The sequence below is a fragment of the Citrus sinensis genome, chromosome 3 (assembly GCF_022201045.2).
Source record: "Citrus sinensis cultivar Valencia sweet orange chromosome 3, DVS_A1.0, whole genome shotgun sequence".
Taxonomy (NCBI): Eukaryota; Viridiplantae; Streptophyta; class Magnoliopsida; order Sapindales; family Rutaceae; genus Citrus; species Citrus sinensis.
In genome coordinates this window covers 11,383,387-11,404,209 of record NC_068558.1, presented here as the reverse complement: position 1 = coordinate 11,404,209, position 20,823 = coordinate 11,383,387, and the positions used below count along the sequence as shown (strand labels likewise).

The following is a 20,823-nucleotide window of genomic DNA, read 5'->3' as shown; positions in this document are numbered from 1 at the left end:
GTTAATTAGGATTTTGATGAGGCACATTTAAATTGAACATGATCATGCGCGACTGTAGACATAGCAATCTCCCATTTGAGGGGCTTTGCTATAGGCCTCAACCCTCAAATAAAAACTTGCCACACGCACAGTGATGCTTTATAAGGTGTACGACTGAATGGACCTGATTACACCTCATTGAAAATATAATACAATTTTGCATATTTAGATAGCAATATAAAACAACCCAAATTAAATATGATATTTATTAATAATAAATTTACTTGCTATGATCATCCTGGTCAAAGACTTCTCGATGGGGTTTCATATTATATACAATCAAAAATATCTTTTTCAATATACACAACTAAGTTATCACTAAATTTATTCTTAAAATCTTGTAATAATGGCAAAAATATTCATATAATGCAAGATAAAAGAGAAAATATGAATACATGAAAAAATTAAAGATTTTGAAACTAAATAAAAGATCAATCAGAAAATTAAAAATTAGAATTAGTTAGACTTACAATTTAGGAATTAATGTTGAAACTAAATAATTGAAAGAAAGTACTTTTGATTTATGGGAAATACATGCATAGAGGCACATGCACTGCCCTAATGGACAATTCCACTGCCGCTGTGACAACAAACAAAATAAGTTTTTTTTTTTTAATTCAAAACACTAAAAAGAGACGAGGAAAAAAAAAAGAATAAAGTGAATCTCTTTTGTTTTATTTAATTTGTTATTTTAGTTAGTATCTATTATTTTTTTTTCTTTAGTTAAGTTTCTAAATGCTTTAATAGTTAATCAAATTATTACGAATTAGACACTTAAAATAGGGGCCACATGAAGTTTTCTAAAATTACTTGGGGCACTTTCATTAAAGTGATTTGCTAAGTTGAAGAAGCTCTAAGTTGTGGAATTTTTTACTCAAATGAAGCAGGAATCCTTAAGGAATTGCTGCTCTGAGAGATATTCCAAGCCTTCCATTGAAGGATTATGGAAAGGACTTTAGGTCAAAGGATAAATAGGGACAAAAGTCTCAGCTTTTTTGGCGGACTGCGTACTTAAATGAGAGGCCATTGTGTGTGGTGTCTTTTTCCTTTCGTCTAAAACGAATTTATGTAGGAATTTTATTGGTATGCTAAAATACTAATCTAATATTGGAGAGAAGTGAGAACAATTATTTTTATATTTGATTTAAAATTAGTCAAGCGTTTGATTTAATTGCAAAATAGAGTTGAAGAAATCAAATCTAAATGTGATTCAGATTATATTATTTGAATTAAATTATGAAATACATGAATGACTAATTCAAATTAAATAAGGAATGTGGGTGACTAATTCAAATTGAATTATATAGGATTATGGAGGGTTTCTCAATATAAAGGAGACATAAAAGGCCTTTAAGGTGTTATAACCTCTATTAGCTCTCCTTCTATCTCATGTCTCCTTCATAATTTTTCTTTTGTTATTCTACGTTGTTGTTTGGAGTGCAACCTCACAATAATGATGTCATTGAATCTTGGACATCAATCCGCATTATTTTTGTCATTATTGCATCGAAAAATCTTTATAGAGGAGCTCAAATTAGTCTTATTGACAGTGCATAGCGCACGCCTTAACGAATTTATGATTGCTGCCATATGAACAATGCCATAAATAGTGTCAAGTGAACAATGCTGTAAATAATATGGATGAATAGTATATGTGAACAATTATGTGACCAGTACCTACAGCTACTATTCATGGAGTTCTATTCTTCAAGTCAAAATTGTTGATTTAGCTAGTTTTGGATTCACAAAAGTAATATTGACACATATTTCCAACAATCTTAGGACCAATAAGGTATGCCAAACCTATTTCTTATGATATTACTTATAAAAATACTTATAGATTTGGGATTTATTAAAATATATATATGTAGCAAATCCTAAATCCAAAAGTATTTTATTAAGTGAATTTAATATGTTGAGTATATGTTGATAATAAACATTGTCAATTAAAGGTTTTACTGAAATTTATGCTGACGGGGGATTATTACAAAATTCATAATTATCAATACAAAATGAGTTTGAATTTCAAATTTTTATATATTATACTCGACATCCAAAGGAATCTTTTGAAACTTGTTCAAACAAAATCAGGTAAGAAATCAATTTATAATGATTTTATGAATTCAAGTCTATTGTGCTGAAAATTTTTAATTTAAGTAGAATGTTTGAGTTAGGGAATTGTTTTACCATTCTTAAACTTCTCCAAAAATCATGCAATTTTGAGAATTGTGTCCTACACATGTCTAGTATGTTTTTGGAAAGTGTCATGATTTTATGGTTAAAGGATAAATTGTTTTGAATTTTTGAATTCAGTAAGGTTTTAGTAAAAGGTTGTTTGAGGTTTAAAACGAAAATTGTTTATAATTGTTTTAAATGGAATCAAGCTATAACAATTTTATTATTGAGAACCTATATGTTACCATAAGCTATGTAAATTTTGAGATTTTTTGGATGAAGGAATAATTTATTAAAATTCATAGACTGTTATATTGAGAACTAATAATGATATTATTCGAGTCTTAAAGATGTAATTTGATTGTTAAAATTGAGAAGGAAAATGTAATAGAAGAATCAAGGCATTAAATTCCAAGGTAAATTCATCTGAGAATTATGCTCCTAAAAATTATTTCAATCTCATTTTTAAAAAAAATTGTATTTTATTTAGAAAAATTGGGCACTATGTTAGCCTACATAGGAATTAAGCTCAAGGAATGGAGACAATAAAATCCTCCAGAAGCCCATTTGGCTAAAGGAGATGACTTTATTATTGTGATTGTATTCGAGAGGGAAGGAAAAGAATTTGTTTTCCTTTATGACTTCTGGTCTGCACCAGCCTTAAGGAAGGAAAGATTCTTCTTGGACTTACTTTTGAGAAAATTCTTATATTGAATAATATATGTCACGTGAATAGAATATGATACTATTTGAATTATGTGTTTGTACTTAGCAAGATATGGGTAAAAATGTCCTTTCGAGAGTGCCACAATTATATTGTCAGATAATGGGATATTGTTGGGAAAGGAATATTTTCCTAATTCTCCAAGATTATAATTCTTAATATTCTTAAAGTTGAAAGAAGAATCATCTTAACTTGTGGTATTGACTCTATGGCATGGGAGACGTGGTCATGTGAAGTTTTTTTATATTAAGAAAATAAGAGAACTTGGTATACTGTCTAATTTGAGTTGAGCTCGTCAAATGACCAATGTAATATGTGTATGTAATCAAAATCCACAAAAAAGACATGTAAATCAGTTTTGAGCAGAGAAACTAAATTTATCAGTTTAGTTCACAATGATATTACTAATATAAAATAAATCGTGAATTGCGGAGGTAAATGTGATTGAAGCATTTTCAATTCTTATTGTGAGAATCATGGTACCATCGATAAAGTGATACCTCCCTATTCACCTTAATTAATTAATGTAACTAGAAGGAAAATAGAACATTGAACAACATGGTAAATACCATGGTACTAAGTTCTACAGCACTGCCAAAATTGTGGGGAAAGCTATGTTGTTAGTTTGTCACATTCAGAACAGAATATTCTATTAAAAAAAATAGAAAAGACACCCTATGGGTTATAGAGAGGTTGTAACCCTAATTTATCATACCTTAAAATATGGAGGTGCCAAGCGAAGTTTCTTACACCTAATCCCAAAAGGACAATGTTAGACCCTTACATTGTTGACAGTTTTTTTATAGAGTATGCCTAAAATAGCGCTATTAATATATTCTTAGTTTTTCAAAATGAAGGACATCCATTGAGGTGGATATCATCACCAAGTCCAAGATTATTAAATTCTTTGATTCTATTTTATTTAAAAAGTTGACGGTCATTTATCTACCTCTAAAAGAGTCAATCAAATGATCCTCTTGAGCATTCAGACGTTGAATATAAGAGAGATAAAAGAATGAAAATGACCATTACTTTTGATGGGGACTTCTATGTTTTTCTTATTGAGAATAATCCTTAAACTTTCGAAAAAGTTATGGCTTTACGAGATGCACTAGATGGAAATAGGCAATCAATAGTAAGTTAGATTCCATCATAAGCAATCATGTATGGGAATAAGTTGTTTTGCCTTTAAATACAAAACTTAGAGGGTGCAGATGGAATTTTCAAAGAGAATTGACAGTAGATGGATCATTTATAAATATAAGGCAAGATTAATTGCTAAATGACTTTCATAAAAGAAAGATATAGATTATTCTGATACTTATGCTCCTGTGGTGAGAATTGCATCTATCAGAGTTTTGATTTCATTAGTTACAATTCATAATTTACATGCTTATTAAATGGATGTGAAAACTACTTTTCCAAAAGTAAACTTGGATGTAAAAATCTACATAATTCAAGTAGAGGATTGTGTAGTTTCAAGTAATATGCAAAAGGCACGCAAATTGGTTAAGTCATTATATAGCTAATAAGCACCAAAACAATGCCATAAAAAGTTTGATAAAGTATTAGTATCAAATGAAATGCAGATTAAACTAAGAGAATGCTTACTTATAACTTTAATTTGAAGAATATAAGAGAATTAGATATTACATTAGGCATCAAAATCACTAAGACTTATAATTGTCTTATATTGTCACATGAACACTATGTTGAGAAGTTTAGGTATTGTGATGGGAAATCAGTCACTACAACGTATGATGCAAGTACCCACCTTAAGAAAAACGTAGAACATAGTGTTGATAAATTATTATATGTCCAAATCATTGGTTACCTAATATAGTTCGTGAATAATGCAAGTCAATGTTACATATAAAATAGGCAAATTGAGTAGTTATGCTTAAAATCCTAGTAAAGATCATTTGAATGTCATAAATAAACTTGTAAAATATTTAAGAGGCACCATTGATATCGAACTTAACTATAATAGCTCTCTACCAGACTTAACTACACTGGCTCGCCATCTATGCTAGAAGGGTACAATAACATGAATTCGATGAAAGATGAAATCAAATTTACTAGTGGTAATATATTTACCCTTGATGGAGGAGGTGTTTCTTGGAAATCTTCCAAACAAATGTGTTTAGCTCATTTTACCATGGAGTTCGAGCTAGTTGCTTTAGACAAAGTATATATTGAGATTGAGTGGTTAAGAAACCTCATAACAGACATTTATCCCTATATTTCTGCATGATTGTATTGTAATTGTCACACTGTTATTGCCATGGGCAAAGAGACAAGATATATAATGGCAAAAGTAGATAAATTCATCTAAGGTTTAATATTCTTGAGCAACTGCCAGAATCTGGGTTTGTGAACCTAAAATGCCATGTCAGAGTAATATTTGACTAATTCTCTAACTAAGCTACTAAACATAAAGTTAATGACAATTACATCAAGGGGCAAAAGACTTTTGTTTATTAAAAAAAAAATTGTCAATGATCCTACCAATGTGATTGGAGATCCCATGAGGTAGGTTCATAAGGATAATAACAAGTCACTTGTTGTCTTATGGCACTATAAGTCTATTTATTTAAGTCCTCTTTAAGATTAGATAGTTGTTTATTGTTAACTCTATGAAATGAGAATTATCAGGGCACTTTTAGGCTTAAATAGATATTATTTACAGAGTAAATGATGTGTTTCTATTGCATTTTTGTTACATTGTACATAAACATTCATTTTAGTTTACTAGCAATAAATTTTGTTTGATTTAGAATAATTCGTGCTTAAATTGTGTGCATAATGGTAGGTTTCTGAAAGCTCAAGTTTCAAGAAGGAATACTGATGCAATAGGCGTGCAAAAATGGGGAAAGAACATGACTGCAAAAGAATTGAAATAAATCTAGAACAATGTAGTGTTGTAGTCGTTGCTGTAGCAACCATTGCTGTAGCAATCCTGCAACAACGATAGAGAAACTTTCGCGCGAGATACTTGCAGAATCGCGATCTGTAATTTTCTAATCTGACTTATGCACACCCTAAGCTTCCGTTTACCCTAATTTTCAATTATAAAAGGGGCACACATCATATGGAAGAACGACGGGAAGTAACAGGGAAACAAATCAAGAGAAAAAGAAGGAAGAAGCAGAATTCAAGAGAGAACAAATCTGCACCATTGAAGAAATCTGCAGAACTATTTGGATTTAATTTTCATCATTCTTTACTTGTTTCCTTACTTATTCTCTGATTGAAACGGTGTATTTCATGGCTAATATTTTGATGTTAGTCTTACTGTTACAAGTTATGAACTAAATTTAATTGTAATTGGGTGACAAACAATCTAAATGGGTTCTTGACTGTTCTTATAAATTGATGTAAGATTGTTGTAGCCTTTTGCTTTAATAGCTTGTATTACAATCATTATTTCGGTTGACCTCCTATTTAATGGTTCAAGTTAAGAGAGAGCCACAAAAGGGCATGTTTTAGTGAAAATTATTAGAGTAATACTTGATCTTAATTTAAGTTTTCTAGATTGAGTTTAACTTGAGTCCCAAAAGGGCCACATTTGAGTTAAGATTTGTGATGAACTAAATATGGGGATTCACCTTGTAGGGTAGAGAGAATGTATGTTCGTAATGCCATATTTTATGTGATATAAAAATTGGTCATTGTTACGTTGTGTAAGGGTATGAGAAGTCCAACAAGCGACAACAGAAGATGTAAAGTAATTATGCCCAGTGCTATAGGAGTTGCTACAGCAACTAGTGTTAGTTTGAACAAAACAGTCATCCCATGAAGATAGTTTGATCATTCAACTACTTTATTTTTATTCTTATTGAATTCTTTTTGCGTAAACCGACCAATTTACTTCATTACTCCAGTTACTTTATTACATTGTTAATTTCATTAGTCAATCAACTTTCTTTTAGTTAGAAGGAAGTTTGCACTATCGTGATTGCTGTAGCATTTCTAGTAACAATAGTCCATGTAGAGACGATCTTAAATATTCATCACTTGATTACTTGTTGTGTACACTTGCACATTGACAACAATGACAATCGAGTTAAAATAACCAACACCTATTGCAGTAATTTAGGTTGAGTAATTGAGCTCCTAACGAACTTAATAGCCTCACATTTTTTGTATAGTGGTGTGTCAAAATTGCATGATACACTTTATGGAGCTTTACTTGTGTGAATGTGGAATCGGGTCGCTTCCTATGAGAGTTAGATAGGCTTCTCTAAAGCACTCATAAATCTAAGAGCACAAGGCCATTAAAGTACCAAACTGCAAAATAGCAAAAGACTGAGAGAGTTTAACCTGCCTAACATAAAAGGAATATTAGCTCATGGAAACTATAAGGTTCACCAAGTTCCTATGGGACATAGTTAGTTGTTCGTTGGCTGGTTCATAACCCAAAAGGCACTAATTAATATACATTAAACTCTATGATGAAAGAAATTGAAGTATTTTGAAATGATCAAGGAACTTTATTGGTATTTCAAAATACTAATATCACATATTGGAGAAAAATGAAAGCAATCGCTTGTATATTTGATATTTGATTACAACATAAAGTTGAATAAGTAAATTTACCAAATTAAGTCCATGGAACATGTTGAGACTTTACCTTTAACACAAGTTTGAAAGAAAATTAACTATTCATAATTGAACTAGGGGTAAAATGAAAATTTATTAAAATACGTAGAAAATACAAGATGGAAAAGGAATTACAGAAAATTGAGCTAAAAAATGAATTCAGGGGTGTCGAATTAAGGGGGCGAGCCTTCTTTTTATAGATACAATGAGTAAATCATAGCCATCGAATTAAAACAATTTAGACGCTCAGAATTGCGCCACGTGACAAGTTTTGATTGGATAGAACACATTATCAGGGCTATTATTTCGTGTATATGCATGTACCGTATGCACTTTTTTTGGTCCACTAACATACTTCCATGTCACCAGTCAACACCACATTAATATTTTAGTCCAATAGGATTGTGACACATCATCGATCAACGCCAACTCATCAGTCAATGCTATATAAGCAGTCAATGTCACATCATTCGTCCAATCGCATGATGCCATGTCATCGATCAATGACACATCATCAGTCAACGCCATGTCATCAGACCGCATATGTGAACAATGTCGTGAACAGTGCCATGAACAGTACCGTACATGTGAATAGTATCATACATGTGAACAGTGTCATTTACTCTTTTATGCTCCTCCTAAGGTTTTCGACTGTCATGAGTCTAAAATTGTTGTCTCTTTTACTCTCTGATCTTTCATTCATTCTAAAATGACGATAATGTCCCTAAAATACATGAAATACTTAATTAAAATAAAACACACATAATTAAATTACAACAGACTTAAATGCATAAAAGTACGGATGTTAGTGAGACTTTGAGTGTAAAATGACGATTTTCTCCTTTATAAATATACATTTTCTAACACTCAACAATCATTCCACGTAACCAGGTAAGAAGCAACCCATCATTATGTGCCCAAACTGAAAAGTCAGGGTTGGTGATAGACTTTCCATTACTAGAAATTGTTTGGGGTGGTGAGTCATCAGAGATGTGATTGTTAAGTCCTAGGTTACTGATCAGGGGAAGGACTTGGGACCTCAATAAGAGATAGTTGTTGCTGGAGAGTTTGATAGATATTAGATTGGCACATTGGTGGATAGTTTGCAGGGAGAGTTTGGCCTCGGTTTGGATATTAGATGAAAAAGCCATAAGCTCTGATACTATGCTAAAATTCAAGAATATTGAAAAGGTTTAAAAGTTTTATTGACTACATTTCTTAGGGAACAGGATCAGGTATTTATACACGAGTAAAGAAATTATATATGGAAGTAACATTTTACAGATATTATGGGATTAATTCTAAACTTAGTAGTTGACTAGCCGTTGGCTAAGTTATGAAGAAAATATGGACTTGAATAATAGTTGGCCATCTTTCTTTGGTGAGTTTGCATGTCACGAGATTGTGTGAGATGATTGTTGCAAGCCTTTGGCAAGAGCAATACGAATTGCCATATTTGTTTCCAATGGTTTGTTATTTGCCTTGTTAATGCGGGATTGAGTTGGTGTGCTGATTTTTTCCATGTTGGTACGTGACTCATGTGGCTGCATGTGGTTCATGTGTTATGACTATTCGAATTCCACATTTAGTGGGCAATGTATCTTAACAGCCCCCTTCAAGATCAGTCGGGTCATAGAGCGAACGCCGAGCTTGTGTCGAAAGAGAAAGAAAAGATCTTTACCCAATGGTTTGGTAAAGATATCGGCAACTTGCTGTAAGGAGGGCACATGCGTGGCTTTAAGGAGTCCCTGAGAGACTTTTTCACGAACAAAATGGACATCAATTTCTATATGCTTGCTGAGAGCATGAAACACTGGGTTGCGTGTCATATACATGGCGCTCTTGTTATCGCAAAGAAGGTGAGGAAGGTGTGATAGTGAGACCCCAATGTCCTGCAATAAAGAAAGAATCCAAGTTAGTTCAGTTGTAGTGAAAGATAAAGCCCGATATTCTGCTTCAACAGTGGAGCGTGCAACAATATCTTAACAATAATTATATACGCTTGAACCAATTATGTAGTGACATATTATTCACCACAAGAGTTGGGATAAAAAATTTGTATCTTAACTAAGTAAATATAACATTATTGTAATGATAATTTTGCCTTAACAAAGTCATTTTTCGTATTAATGTGGATTTATGATGCAAAATTTTATATTTTGATGGGTTCAATTCAAATACCTCCACCTTTTTTAGAATCAATTACATAAACCCAAAATTATCCCGATTCAATAAAGAAATAACATCAATGAAAAAAGCATAAAGGAATTAGGGATATAATCCTTAATCATTTGAGATGATATGGATTTGATTCCGAGAGAGAGAGTCTCTTGAAACTACTGATTTTCATTTGATTTCTACTGGAAAAGGGAAGATGATCTTTTTTATTGTTGCTTCATACTTAAAGGTTGATCGAATGTGTAATAGAGAGATATTGTCGAAAGAAGAACAGAGTATATTGTGCAAGAAAGGTTGATCAGCGACTATCAATTGAACAAATTTGATAAAATTTCTTATTAAAACCAACGGTAGTTAATTAAATTAATGGCACAGAATTTAAGAATCCCTTTCTTTTAACTTTAAAGTATCAACTAAACTCTAAACTCGCAACGACAACGCCTAACAAATTCTCTAATAAAAAAAAATTCCTCAATAAAAAAAATAGAAATATCCACAATTATATACCCAAAATCAAACTAGAAATAACAATTGAATTTTGATCAACAAGGAACATGATTTTTCTCCTTATAGTTTAGAAAGCGTAATTATTGTAAATAATAAATGGGGACATATTATAATATTTAGATAATGAATCTACTTAGGTCTCGCCTCACGTCTGCCCGTCACATACAATAATGTGCACAATTGCACGTACCTGATTAGGCCTCTTTAAATAATTTTGGTGGATATTGAATAATAATTGTCTACTGAATAAAATATGGGAGTACAAGTCCACTTCTTGACTTTGATTTATTTTTTTTTAGTGGTGTATTTTTTACCCTCCGCATGATGCCAACTTTTCTCTTTTCTTTTCAAGAATTAAAAATGTATCCATAGCAAAAAATAAAATAAAAAATGAAAAAAAAAAGAGAGAGATGAAGAATTAGTTATGTATAAATATCCATCTTAATGTGCCAGTGCTGCAAGTTGTCTTCTAAACTTTTCCCTTGGTTTAATTTTTTCTAAAATTTCCCATGGAAAAATCAAAAAATCCTTCGGTTGATGCTGCAGCAGAAGAGAAAGTCAAGGAGAATCAAGAATTAATTTTGAGTCAGCTTCGGAAAGAAAAAGGCGATGGTTTTTATTTTTGTGAATATCAAGGATTTTGGTGTCCAGAACCTGCCATTAATGCTGTTATCTCCTTTCAAAAGCACTTCCAAGCACAAGAAAGTGATGTAATACTAGCCACTTATCCGAAATCAGGCACCACTTGGCTCAAGGCCCTTACTTTTACTATTATGAACCGTTCCCGTTTTGAATTACAAAATAGCCCCTTGCACACTACTACCCTTCATCAACTTGTACCTTTCCTTGAGTTTGATCTTTATCTCAACCATCAATCACCCAATTTTGAATGCTTTTCAGCACCAAGGATTTTTGCAACGCATGTCCCGCATGCTTTACTACCAGGTTCCATTCTGAATTCTGGCTGTCGAATTGTGTACGTTTGTAGGAACCCACTGGACCAATTCATCTCAGAGTGGCTATTTATAGCTAGAACTCAGGACAAGGAGCCATCTGACCTAGCGGAAGCTTTTGAGAGGGCCTGTAATGGAATCCAGATTTTTGGACCCATTTGGGAACATGCGTTGGGTTACTGGAGAGCCAGTATAGAACAACCGGATAAGATATTCTTCTTGAAATATGAAGATCTCAAAGAAGATATCGCCTCTTGCATTAACAGATTGGCCGATTTCTTGGGATGTCCTCTTTCGGAAGAGGAAGTGACCCAAGGTGTGGTGGAAGAAATCTCCAAGCTATGTAGTTTTGATTATATCCAAAACTTGGAAGTCACCAAAACCGGTAGAGCGTACGCAAATGGGGTGAAAAATTCTCACTACTTGAGAAAAGGTGAAGTTGGAGACTGGAAAAATTATTTAACCCCATCGATGTCAGAGCGTTTGGAGAAAATAATCGAAGAAAAGTTGGCTGGTTCTGGTCTTACCTTTAAAACTTCATTGCAGGAACCAGAATTGATATAGAGTGAAGTTTAATTACTATGTTTCAAGCTTGGTTTCATCAAGTTTTGAAAGCATGCATGTTTCCATTTGCCGCCTTCTTTTCCTTTCCTTTTTTTTGTTTGAATTTTGAATAATCTGCTGCTTTTTGTTCCCCCAAGTGGCTGTTCGATGCTTCTCCATTTTGGCTTTCAATAAATTCCCTCGCAGCCAATGTATTTGTTAATTTGAATATTTTATATATGTGCTTTTATAAATTATCATCCCACCTCATTTCAAAAGCTTCCCGTGGCGCGGTAGGTTACTGCTGATAAAAGTAAATTGGCATGTGATCTTTGCTGAAGTAACATCACCAATTAACAGAATCTTCTTTATAATATGATCAGGCATAATAAGTACAACCATTTTAGGTATGTTCACCAACGATTAGGATTATCTCTTTGTTTTTTTCTTTTTTTCTTTTTATGCTCTCTTTACGTGTACTTGTCTTTATAATCTAGTTATTTGAAAAAAAAAAAAAAACTGATTTGTTCGTAAATAAAGTGAAAAATAAATTTAAAAAACTCAACCTTAACCATTCACTCAGTGAGAAAAAACAAAGAGGGAAAAAGGATGAGAAAAGATTCCTCACCTGTTCATCAAACATGTACATTAAATTAAGTCATTTACCAAACTGGATTATAATTTTTTTTTTTTTACAAAATGAGGAGGCTTTATTGAAATAAAAACATTAAATAAATCGGCAAAAGGAGAATAAGGTGCTAAACCCCTCAAAAGAAAATGGAAAGTAGGAAAAAGAGAGATAAGAAAATGTATATAACCAAAATAAGGTGAATAACGGAGGCTAATGTTTACCAAATTATCTGCGTCGGGACTATTAGCTCTATACGTGTGAGTAAAATATATAAAAGGTCATGTGATGAATCAAGTTGTGACTATTAATCCAATTATTGTACAAAGACCGCGGGGAAGCCAAAGGAGTATGACTGAGCAAAATGGTGATAACCAGTAAAGAATCAATCTTCAGCCGCTATTCAGTAACCTGGATCACAGCCATAAAATAATTTGCCCAAAATAAGCAGTTTGAATACCCAAAGAGCAACCAAAACTACCTAACAAAACACCATTTTTATCTATACACAAAGGTGAAGACAAGTTACAAGACCTGGATTACCCTTAGAAAGACCATCAGAATTTACCTTTCCAGCAAAGAGTAAACACCCTTGGTGTGCAAGGAACCAAGAGCCGTAAAAGTTTCACGTTCACCGCTAAACTGGACAAACCTCGGACAAAAATTTCTCAGTCACGAGACAATGATTGATAATGACTATTAATTAATTGAACAAATTTGCTAAAGTTTCTCGTTGAATCAACGATGGTTTATTAATTACATAGAATTCAGCCATATTAAATGTTAAGAGTGAAGGCGAAGTTTATTTCTTTTTCCTAAATCTTGTCGTGGGCATCTCTTTTCATAGATTGTCAACAATTTTTTAATTTTCCATATTTACGTGTACGTACGAAGGAGCGGATTTGATATGACCATAAAAAATTAGTGATGCAACTTAAAGCAGGACAAGATTTTTCTGACGCAAGCCCACTATATATATTAGTCGTGTTAATTATAATAAATTATATTTTTTTCAATGATAGAGACAAACTACGGACATGTGTAATAAAAAAAAGAAAATTGTCGAGATATATATCATATCTAGTTGGACTAATTGAAATAAAGCTGACCGAGATGAGAAACGAACCAAATTTAACTAAATTGTGATTAATTAGCTTTAATGATATATTATTTGAAAATTGGAGGTGAAAAACAAAAGCTACCAGGAATGAAAAGTGAGTTATCTTCGCCTTCTCTCATATTGAAAGGCCATTGAAAAAAATAGCAACATAAAAGTCATCTTTATTCTTTGTCGAGATTGCAACTGTGAAAAGCCCTGCAGCCGGCCCCGTTGTTTAATATTAAGAACGGAGACAATATTAAGAATAGAGATTTTAAAAAATCCCAATTTGATGCATAGGTGTATCTTGGAATAATTTTTTTTAATAATAAATTACTATTACCAAAGAGAGAGAGAGAGAGAGAAACTAAATTTTAAAAGGGAGTATTAAATTGTGTAAAACTATCCCACCCAACCTGCTTAGCCTCAAAGTTATCCTTTCTATAGGGCACTCAGAAAATCCCTCGATTGAAACAATAAGCAAGGAACATGACCATGCGATGATGAAGAGGAACTACTCTTGAGTCAGCTTCAAAAAGTGCAACTCTGCAACAGCTTTGATGTTTATCAATACCAAGGATTTTGGTGTCCGTATGTTTGTTTCCACGGTATAATCATTTCTCAAAAGCACTTCGAAGCAAAGCACATTGACATAATGCTAACATCCTTTCCGATATCAGGCACCACTTGGTTAAAGGCTATCACATTTTCAATTGTAAACCGATCACGTTATGGATTACAAAATAGTCCTTTGCTCACTACAAATCCTCATCAGCTAGTGCCTTTCCTTGAGTTCAACGTTTGCATGGAAAATCAACCATTACCTAATCTTGACCACTTACCTAAACCAAGGATTTTTTTCCAACGCACTCCCCATTTGCTTTACTTCCTCTTTCCATTCTTACTTCTAATTGTGGCATTGTTTACCTTCGTACGAACCCTTTAGACCAATTCATCACGGATTGGCAATTCATACCAAGACTTCGAGATTTGGAGCCATCTCGAATAGATGAAGCTTTTGAGAGGGCTTGTTGTGGCATCCAAAGTTTTGGACCCATTTGGGAACATGTGTTAGGCTACTGAACAGCTTGTTTAGAACAACCTCATGAGTATTTTTTTTTTGAAATATGAAGACACCAAAAGGGATTTAACCTTTTGTGTGAAGAGATTGGCTGATTTCTTGGGATGCTCTTTCTCCGAGGGTGAAGATGTAAGAGAGATTGTAACATCTTTCAAATTTGTTTGGTTTGATATTCTGGACGAAAACGGGTTACCGTTTATTGAGAAAACGGCTAACCGTTTAAGTCCAGAGAGCATGTTTTTGTTCTGGTGAAAACGGCTCACCGTTTATGGTGAAAACGGCTTACCGTTTAAGTCCAGAGAGCATGTTTTATGTCCTAGAATAAACGGCTCACCGTTTATTGAGAAAACGACTAACCGTTTATTTCCAGAAAGTTGTCAATCGGAAAACGGTTAGCAAGATTGAAAAGATTTCAATTGTAAATCGATGCATTTTCAAACCAAAAGAGTTCTTTCGAAGAAGTACCATTTCTAATGGTTGTATTCTTTCAAATAAACATCTTATTCATAAAAAAGAAAGACATACAATAAGATTAAAAAAATCAGATTTTGAAGATTTCATGCTTGTTCTGGAAATACAATCTTATTTGCTAAAGATTGTATTCAGGATTTAATATATCTTGGAGGTAATTTGCCATTGAAACTCTATAGCAAACCAAGATTGGTGAGGGCAAATAAAACCTTAAAGGAAAGTGTGTAAACACTTCTCAAATCCTAAGAAATTTCATTGTTCTTTGCCTCCATATTCTCATAATTCACCAACAATCTTTAAGGTTTTAATTTTGTGCAAATGGAGGTTGAGAAGAGTTTGACATCATTTCTGAATCCTAGTGTCCATCTCGATCGTTTTGATGGAACTAATTTCACTCGTTGGAAGGGAAAATTGTTCTTTCTCCTTACTGTTCTTAAAGTGGCATATGTTCTTGATCCGAAATTGGAACCATTTCCAGAACCAAGAGAAGATGATACCGAAGTTGTTAAGGCTGCAAGGAAACGTCGTGAAGATGATGAATTGATATGCTGGGGTCACATACTCAATACGCTTTCTGACAGATTATATGATCTCTACAATTCTATGACTTCTCCGGTGGAAATTTGGAATGCTCTTGAATACAAATACAAAACGGAGAAAGAAGGTACTGACAAATTCCTTGTATCTAAATATTTTGAATTTATTATGGTAGACACAAAATCCATTCTTGATCAAATACATGAGTTACAAATTATTGTTGCTAAGCTTCGAGAGTTAAAAGTTGAAATTTCTGAATCATTTCAAGTTGGGGCTATTATTGCTAAATTGCCTCAAAGTTGGAATGATTATAGAAAGAAACTCCTTCATAGTAAAGAGAACATAACTTTAGAAGAATTGCAAAAACACTTGGTAATTGAAGAAGAGACTAGGTCTCGTGAATCCAAGGATAAGCATGATTATACTAAAGTTAATGTTGTTGAAGCTAGTAAATTCTCAAAGAATTTTAAAGTCAAGAATGACAAGAAATTCAAGAAGTCTAGCACACAAAAGTTTTCTGGAAATTGTTTCTTTTGTGGTAAGAAAGGCCATCGCCAAAGTGATTGCAGATTCAAGAAGAAAAAGGAAGAAGTGAATTCCCATAAAGCTAATGTTATTGAAAACAAATCTGAAGAGATTTGTGCTATGGTTTCTGAAATGCAAATTGGCATGATTACTGAAACCAATATGGCTGAAACTAAGTCCTATGATTGGTGGCTCGATTCGGGTGCAACAATTCATGTTTGTAATGATAAGAAATTTTTCTTATCATACAAAGAAGAAACGGAAGGACAAATGGTTCTCATGGGGAACAATAATGCAGCCATAGTAGCAGGGAAAGGAGTAGTTGAGATCAACTTCACTTCTGGAAAGAAAGTCACATTGTATAATGTCTTTCATGTACCTTCCGTTAGAAAGAATCTTATTTCTGCTAGTTGTATTTGTAAGCATGGGCTTAAGATTGTGCTTGAGGGTAATACTTGTATTGTGTCAAAGAATGGATTATTTGTTGGGAAAGGGTATTCTTGTGATGGAATGTACAAACTCAGCATTAATAATAATAATATCAACTTAGCTTATATTGTTGAGTCTTGTGATGTTTGGCATGCTAGATTAGCACATTTGAACTTTAGATCTTTGAAATACATGTCTAAGCATGGTTTGATTAATTGCAATGATGTTAAAGGTCATAAGTGTGAAATCTGCATCCAAGCTAAAATAACTAAGAAACCTTTTCCTAAAGCTGAACGAAATACTCAAATATTGGATTTGATACATACTGATATTTGTGAGTATAATGGCATTTTAACAAGAGGAGGTAAGAGATACTTCATCACTTTTATTGATGATTGTTCTAGATACACTTATGTGTATTTACTTAGAACAAAAAGTGAAGCTTTTGATAAATTTAAAATTTTCAAAGCTGAAGTTGAGAACCAAAAAGATAAGAAAATCAAAATGGTTCGTAGTGATAGAGGTGGTGAATATTTCTCAATTGAATTTAATAATTATTGTGAGGAAGTTGGAATTATTCACCAAAGATCAGCTCCATTTACTCCTCAACAAAATGGTTTGGCTGAAAGGAAGAATAGGATCTTCACGGATATGATAAATTCCATGATCCTTAATGCAAAACTACCAAATAATTTGTGGGGGGAAGCATTACTCACTGCATGTCATATTCATAACAGAATTACATCTTTGAAAACACATATATCTCCTTATGAAATTTGGAAAGGAAGAAAACCAAACTTGATGTATTTAAGGGTCTGGGGTTGTTTAGCCTTTTATAAAATACATGACCCTAAGTCATTAAAGTTGAGTGCTAGAGGTATAAAAAGTGTTTTCGTAGGATATGTTGAAAATTCCAAGGCTTATAGGTTGTTAGATTTAAATTCTAATGTGATTGTGGAATCTAGAGATGTTGAATTTATTGAGAATAAATTTCAACATGATTCTAATATTGAATCAGAATCAATTATTGATCAACCATGTGTTAATACTCCTGTTACCTCCACTAACAATAATAAAAGGAAAGAGTCTACGACATCTTTCGAACTAAGGAGGAGTCAACGTGAAAAGAAAGAAAAAAGTTTAGCTCCGGATTTTATTTCATCACAAGCACTACTCTTCTTGGTTGAAGGGGATAGAAAGAATGTACTTAACAAAGTACCATTGTTGTTAAATATTGAAAAAGATCCAAAGACATTTAGCGAGGCTATGTCTTCTAGAGACGCTTCTTTTTGGAGAGAGGCGGTAAATGATGAAATGGATTCGATAATGTCGAATCAAACATGGGTCTTGGTTGATCTTCCTCCAGGATCTCAACCAATTAGCAGCAAATGGGTATTTAGAAGAAAGTACAATAATTATGGTTCTTTGCAAACTTTTAAGGCTAGATTAGTAGCCAAAGGGTTTAAGCAAAGAAATGGTATTGACTATTTCGATACATATGCTCCGGTAGCTAGGTTAACTTCTATAAGAGTGCTATTTGCAATTGCTTCATTGAACAATTTATATGTGCATCAAATGGATGTTAAAACAGCTTTTCTTAATGGTGATCTTGATGAAGAAATCTATATGGAACAACCTGAGGGATTTGTTTTGCCTGGAAATGAGAAAAAGGTATGCAAGTTAATCAAATCTCTTTATGGCTTAAAGCAAGCACCAAAACAATGGCATGAGAAGTTTGATTCGGTAATTTTATCACATGGTTTTAAGCATAATAATGCTGATAAATGTGTATATTTTAAATATACGAATGATTTTGGTGTGATTATATGCTTGTATGTTGATGACTTGCTTATCTTTGGAACAAATATGCAAGGAGTAGATGATACAAAGAAGTATTTAACTTCACAATTTAAGATGAAAGATCTTGGTGAAGTAGATACTATCTTAGGTATCAAAGTGAATAAACATAGTGGGGGTTACTCGTTGTGTCAATCTCATTATATAGAGAAAGTGCTTCTTAAATTCAATTATTTGAAATTTAAAGAAGCTAATACCCCATATGATTCTAGTATTAAATTACTAGAGAATTCAGGCCGAATAGTAGCTCAACTAGAATATGCTAGTGCAATTGGTAGCTTGATGTATGCTATGCATTGTACGAGGCCTGATATAGCATTTACAGTTTGCAAAATGTCAAGATTCACGAGTAACCCTAGTGTTGAACACTGGAAAGCAATTGGTAGGATACTTGGTTATCTTAAAAGGACCGTTAATTTGGGTTTGTTTTATAATGATTATCCTGAAGTACTGGAAGGATATTCAGATGCTAGTTGGGTAACCAATACAAGAGACAATAAATCCACTTCTGGTTGGATTTTTACAATTGCTGGAGGAGCGGTTTCTTGGGCTTCAAAGAAACAAACGTGCATAACTCATTCAATAATGGAAAGTGAGTTTATAGCACTTGCATCTGCAGGCAAAGAAGCAGAATGGCTGAGAAATTTGTTGTTTGATATAATGTTGTGGCCACAACCGATGCCATCTATTTCTTTGTACTGCGACAGTGAAGCTACATTGTCTAGAGCTTATAATAAAGTGTATAATGGAAAGTCTAGACATATTAGCTTAAGACATGAATATGTGAAACAATTAATAGCAGATGGTGTTATTAATATTGTTTATGTTAGGACTAATAAGAACCTAGCAGATCCTTTAACAAAAGGTCTTTCAAGAGACTTAGTTAAGGATACATCTTATGGAATGGGATTGAAACCTTTATATAATAAAGTCACCAACGACGGTAACCCAACTATGTAGTAGTTATACCGCTACTCCATAGTTAAATGGGTAATAACAAGTTGTTGTTATGTGATTGGTTTGACACCGAGTAATAAATAATCCCATTCGAGATATTCGGTGCAAATAGTTACGAGGTTGAGGTTGAGTATTTACTCTTAATGAAGTTCAAGTCTTTTAGTAGCTAAAGACATGATTTGAAACTTCACCTAAGTGAACATAAGAAATGGTGCCGTTTCTAACAAGGTCATGGTTTAATCTTGTAAATGTTCATGAATCCAAGATAGAGCACAAGGCCGGAATAGTGCTAACTATTGGAACACAACTTTGAAATCTGGGATAGCTTATATGTGATGTATCTCCGGTATTTACTTAAGAGACAAAGTTTAATGCTTAGCACACTATTGTCTTGTAAATGCTTTGAAATACACTCACTAATTAAAGGTTAAAATCGAAAGATACCTTTTGTATGTATAAGTTTATCATTAATAAATCTGAAAAATATTACAATCTAGTGGGGATTGTAAGAGAGATTGTAACATCTTTCAAGTTTGTTTGGTTTGATATTCTGGACGAAAACGGGTTGCCGTTTATTGAGAAAACGGCTAACCGTTTAAGTCCAGAGAGCATGTTTTTGTTCTGGAATAAACGGCTCACTGTTTATGGTGAAAACGGCTTACCGTTTAAGTCCAGAGAGCATGTTTTATGTCCTAGAATAAACGGCTCACCGTTTATTGAGAAAACGGCTAACCGTTTATTTCCAGAAAGTTGTCAATCGGAAAACGGTTAGCAAGATTGAAAAGATTTCAATTGTAAATCGATGCATTTTCAAACCAAAAGAGTTCTTTCGAAGAAGTATCATTTCTAATGGTTGTATTCTTTCAAATAAACATCTTATTCATAAAAAAGAAAGACATACAATAAGATTAAAAAAATCAGATTTTGAAGATTTCATGCTTGTTCTGGAAATACAATCTTATTTGCTAAAAATTGTATTCAGGATTTGATATATCTTGGAGGTAATTTGCCATTGAAACTCTATAGCAAACCAAGATTGGTGAGGGCAAATAAAACCTTAAAGGAAAGTGTGTAAACACGTCTCAAATCCTAAGAAATTTCATTGTTCTTTGCCTCCATATTCTCATAATTCACCAACAGAAGAGGCCAATGGGGTAGTTGAAGAAATATCAAAACTGTGTAGTTTTGATAACATCAAAGGTTTGGAAGCGACCAAGTTTGGGAAACAGCCTGATGGGACAAAAAAATTTTCTCTTCTTTAGGAAAGGTGAAGTCGGAGATTGGAAAAATTATTTAACTCCTTCAATGTCAGAACATATGGTAAAAATGATGGAAGAAAAGTCTGCTGGCTCGGGCCTGACTTTTAAACTATCGTAGGAATTGCCGGAAGTTAAAGTACATGTTTCAGGGAAGCACAGAAGCTTACTACGCATTGGTTGTATACTTCAATCTCTGTTTTGTCAATGGTATTAAACCCTGATTATAATATATGTGAATGCTTCGAAAATGAATAATAAG

General features: G+C 33.0%; 1 protein-coding gene and 1 pseudogene across 1 annotated transcript; both read left to right on the top strand.

Moving 5' to 3' along the window:
• Positions 1-10,697: 10,697 nt before the first annotated feature.
• LOC127901333 (cytosolic sulfotransferase 15-like) lies at positions 10,698-12,006 on the top strand. The gene has a single exon (XM_052438436.1). It carries the CDS (start codon positions 10,735-10,737, stop codon positions 11,740-11,742), a length of 1,008 nt encoding a protein of 335 aa, XP_052294396.1. The 5' UTR covers positions 10,698-10,734; the 3' UTR covers positions 11,743-12,006.
• Positions 12,007-12,700: 694 nt separating this feature from the next.
• LOC127900561 (cytosolic sulfotransferase 12-like) lies at positions 12,701-20,785 on the top strand (annotated as a pseudogene).
• The last annotated feature ends 38 nt before the right edge of the window (positions 20,786-20,823 follow it).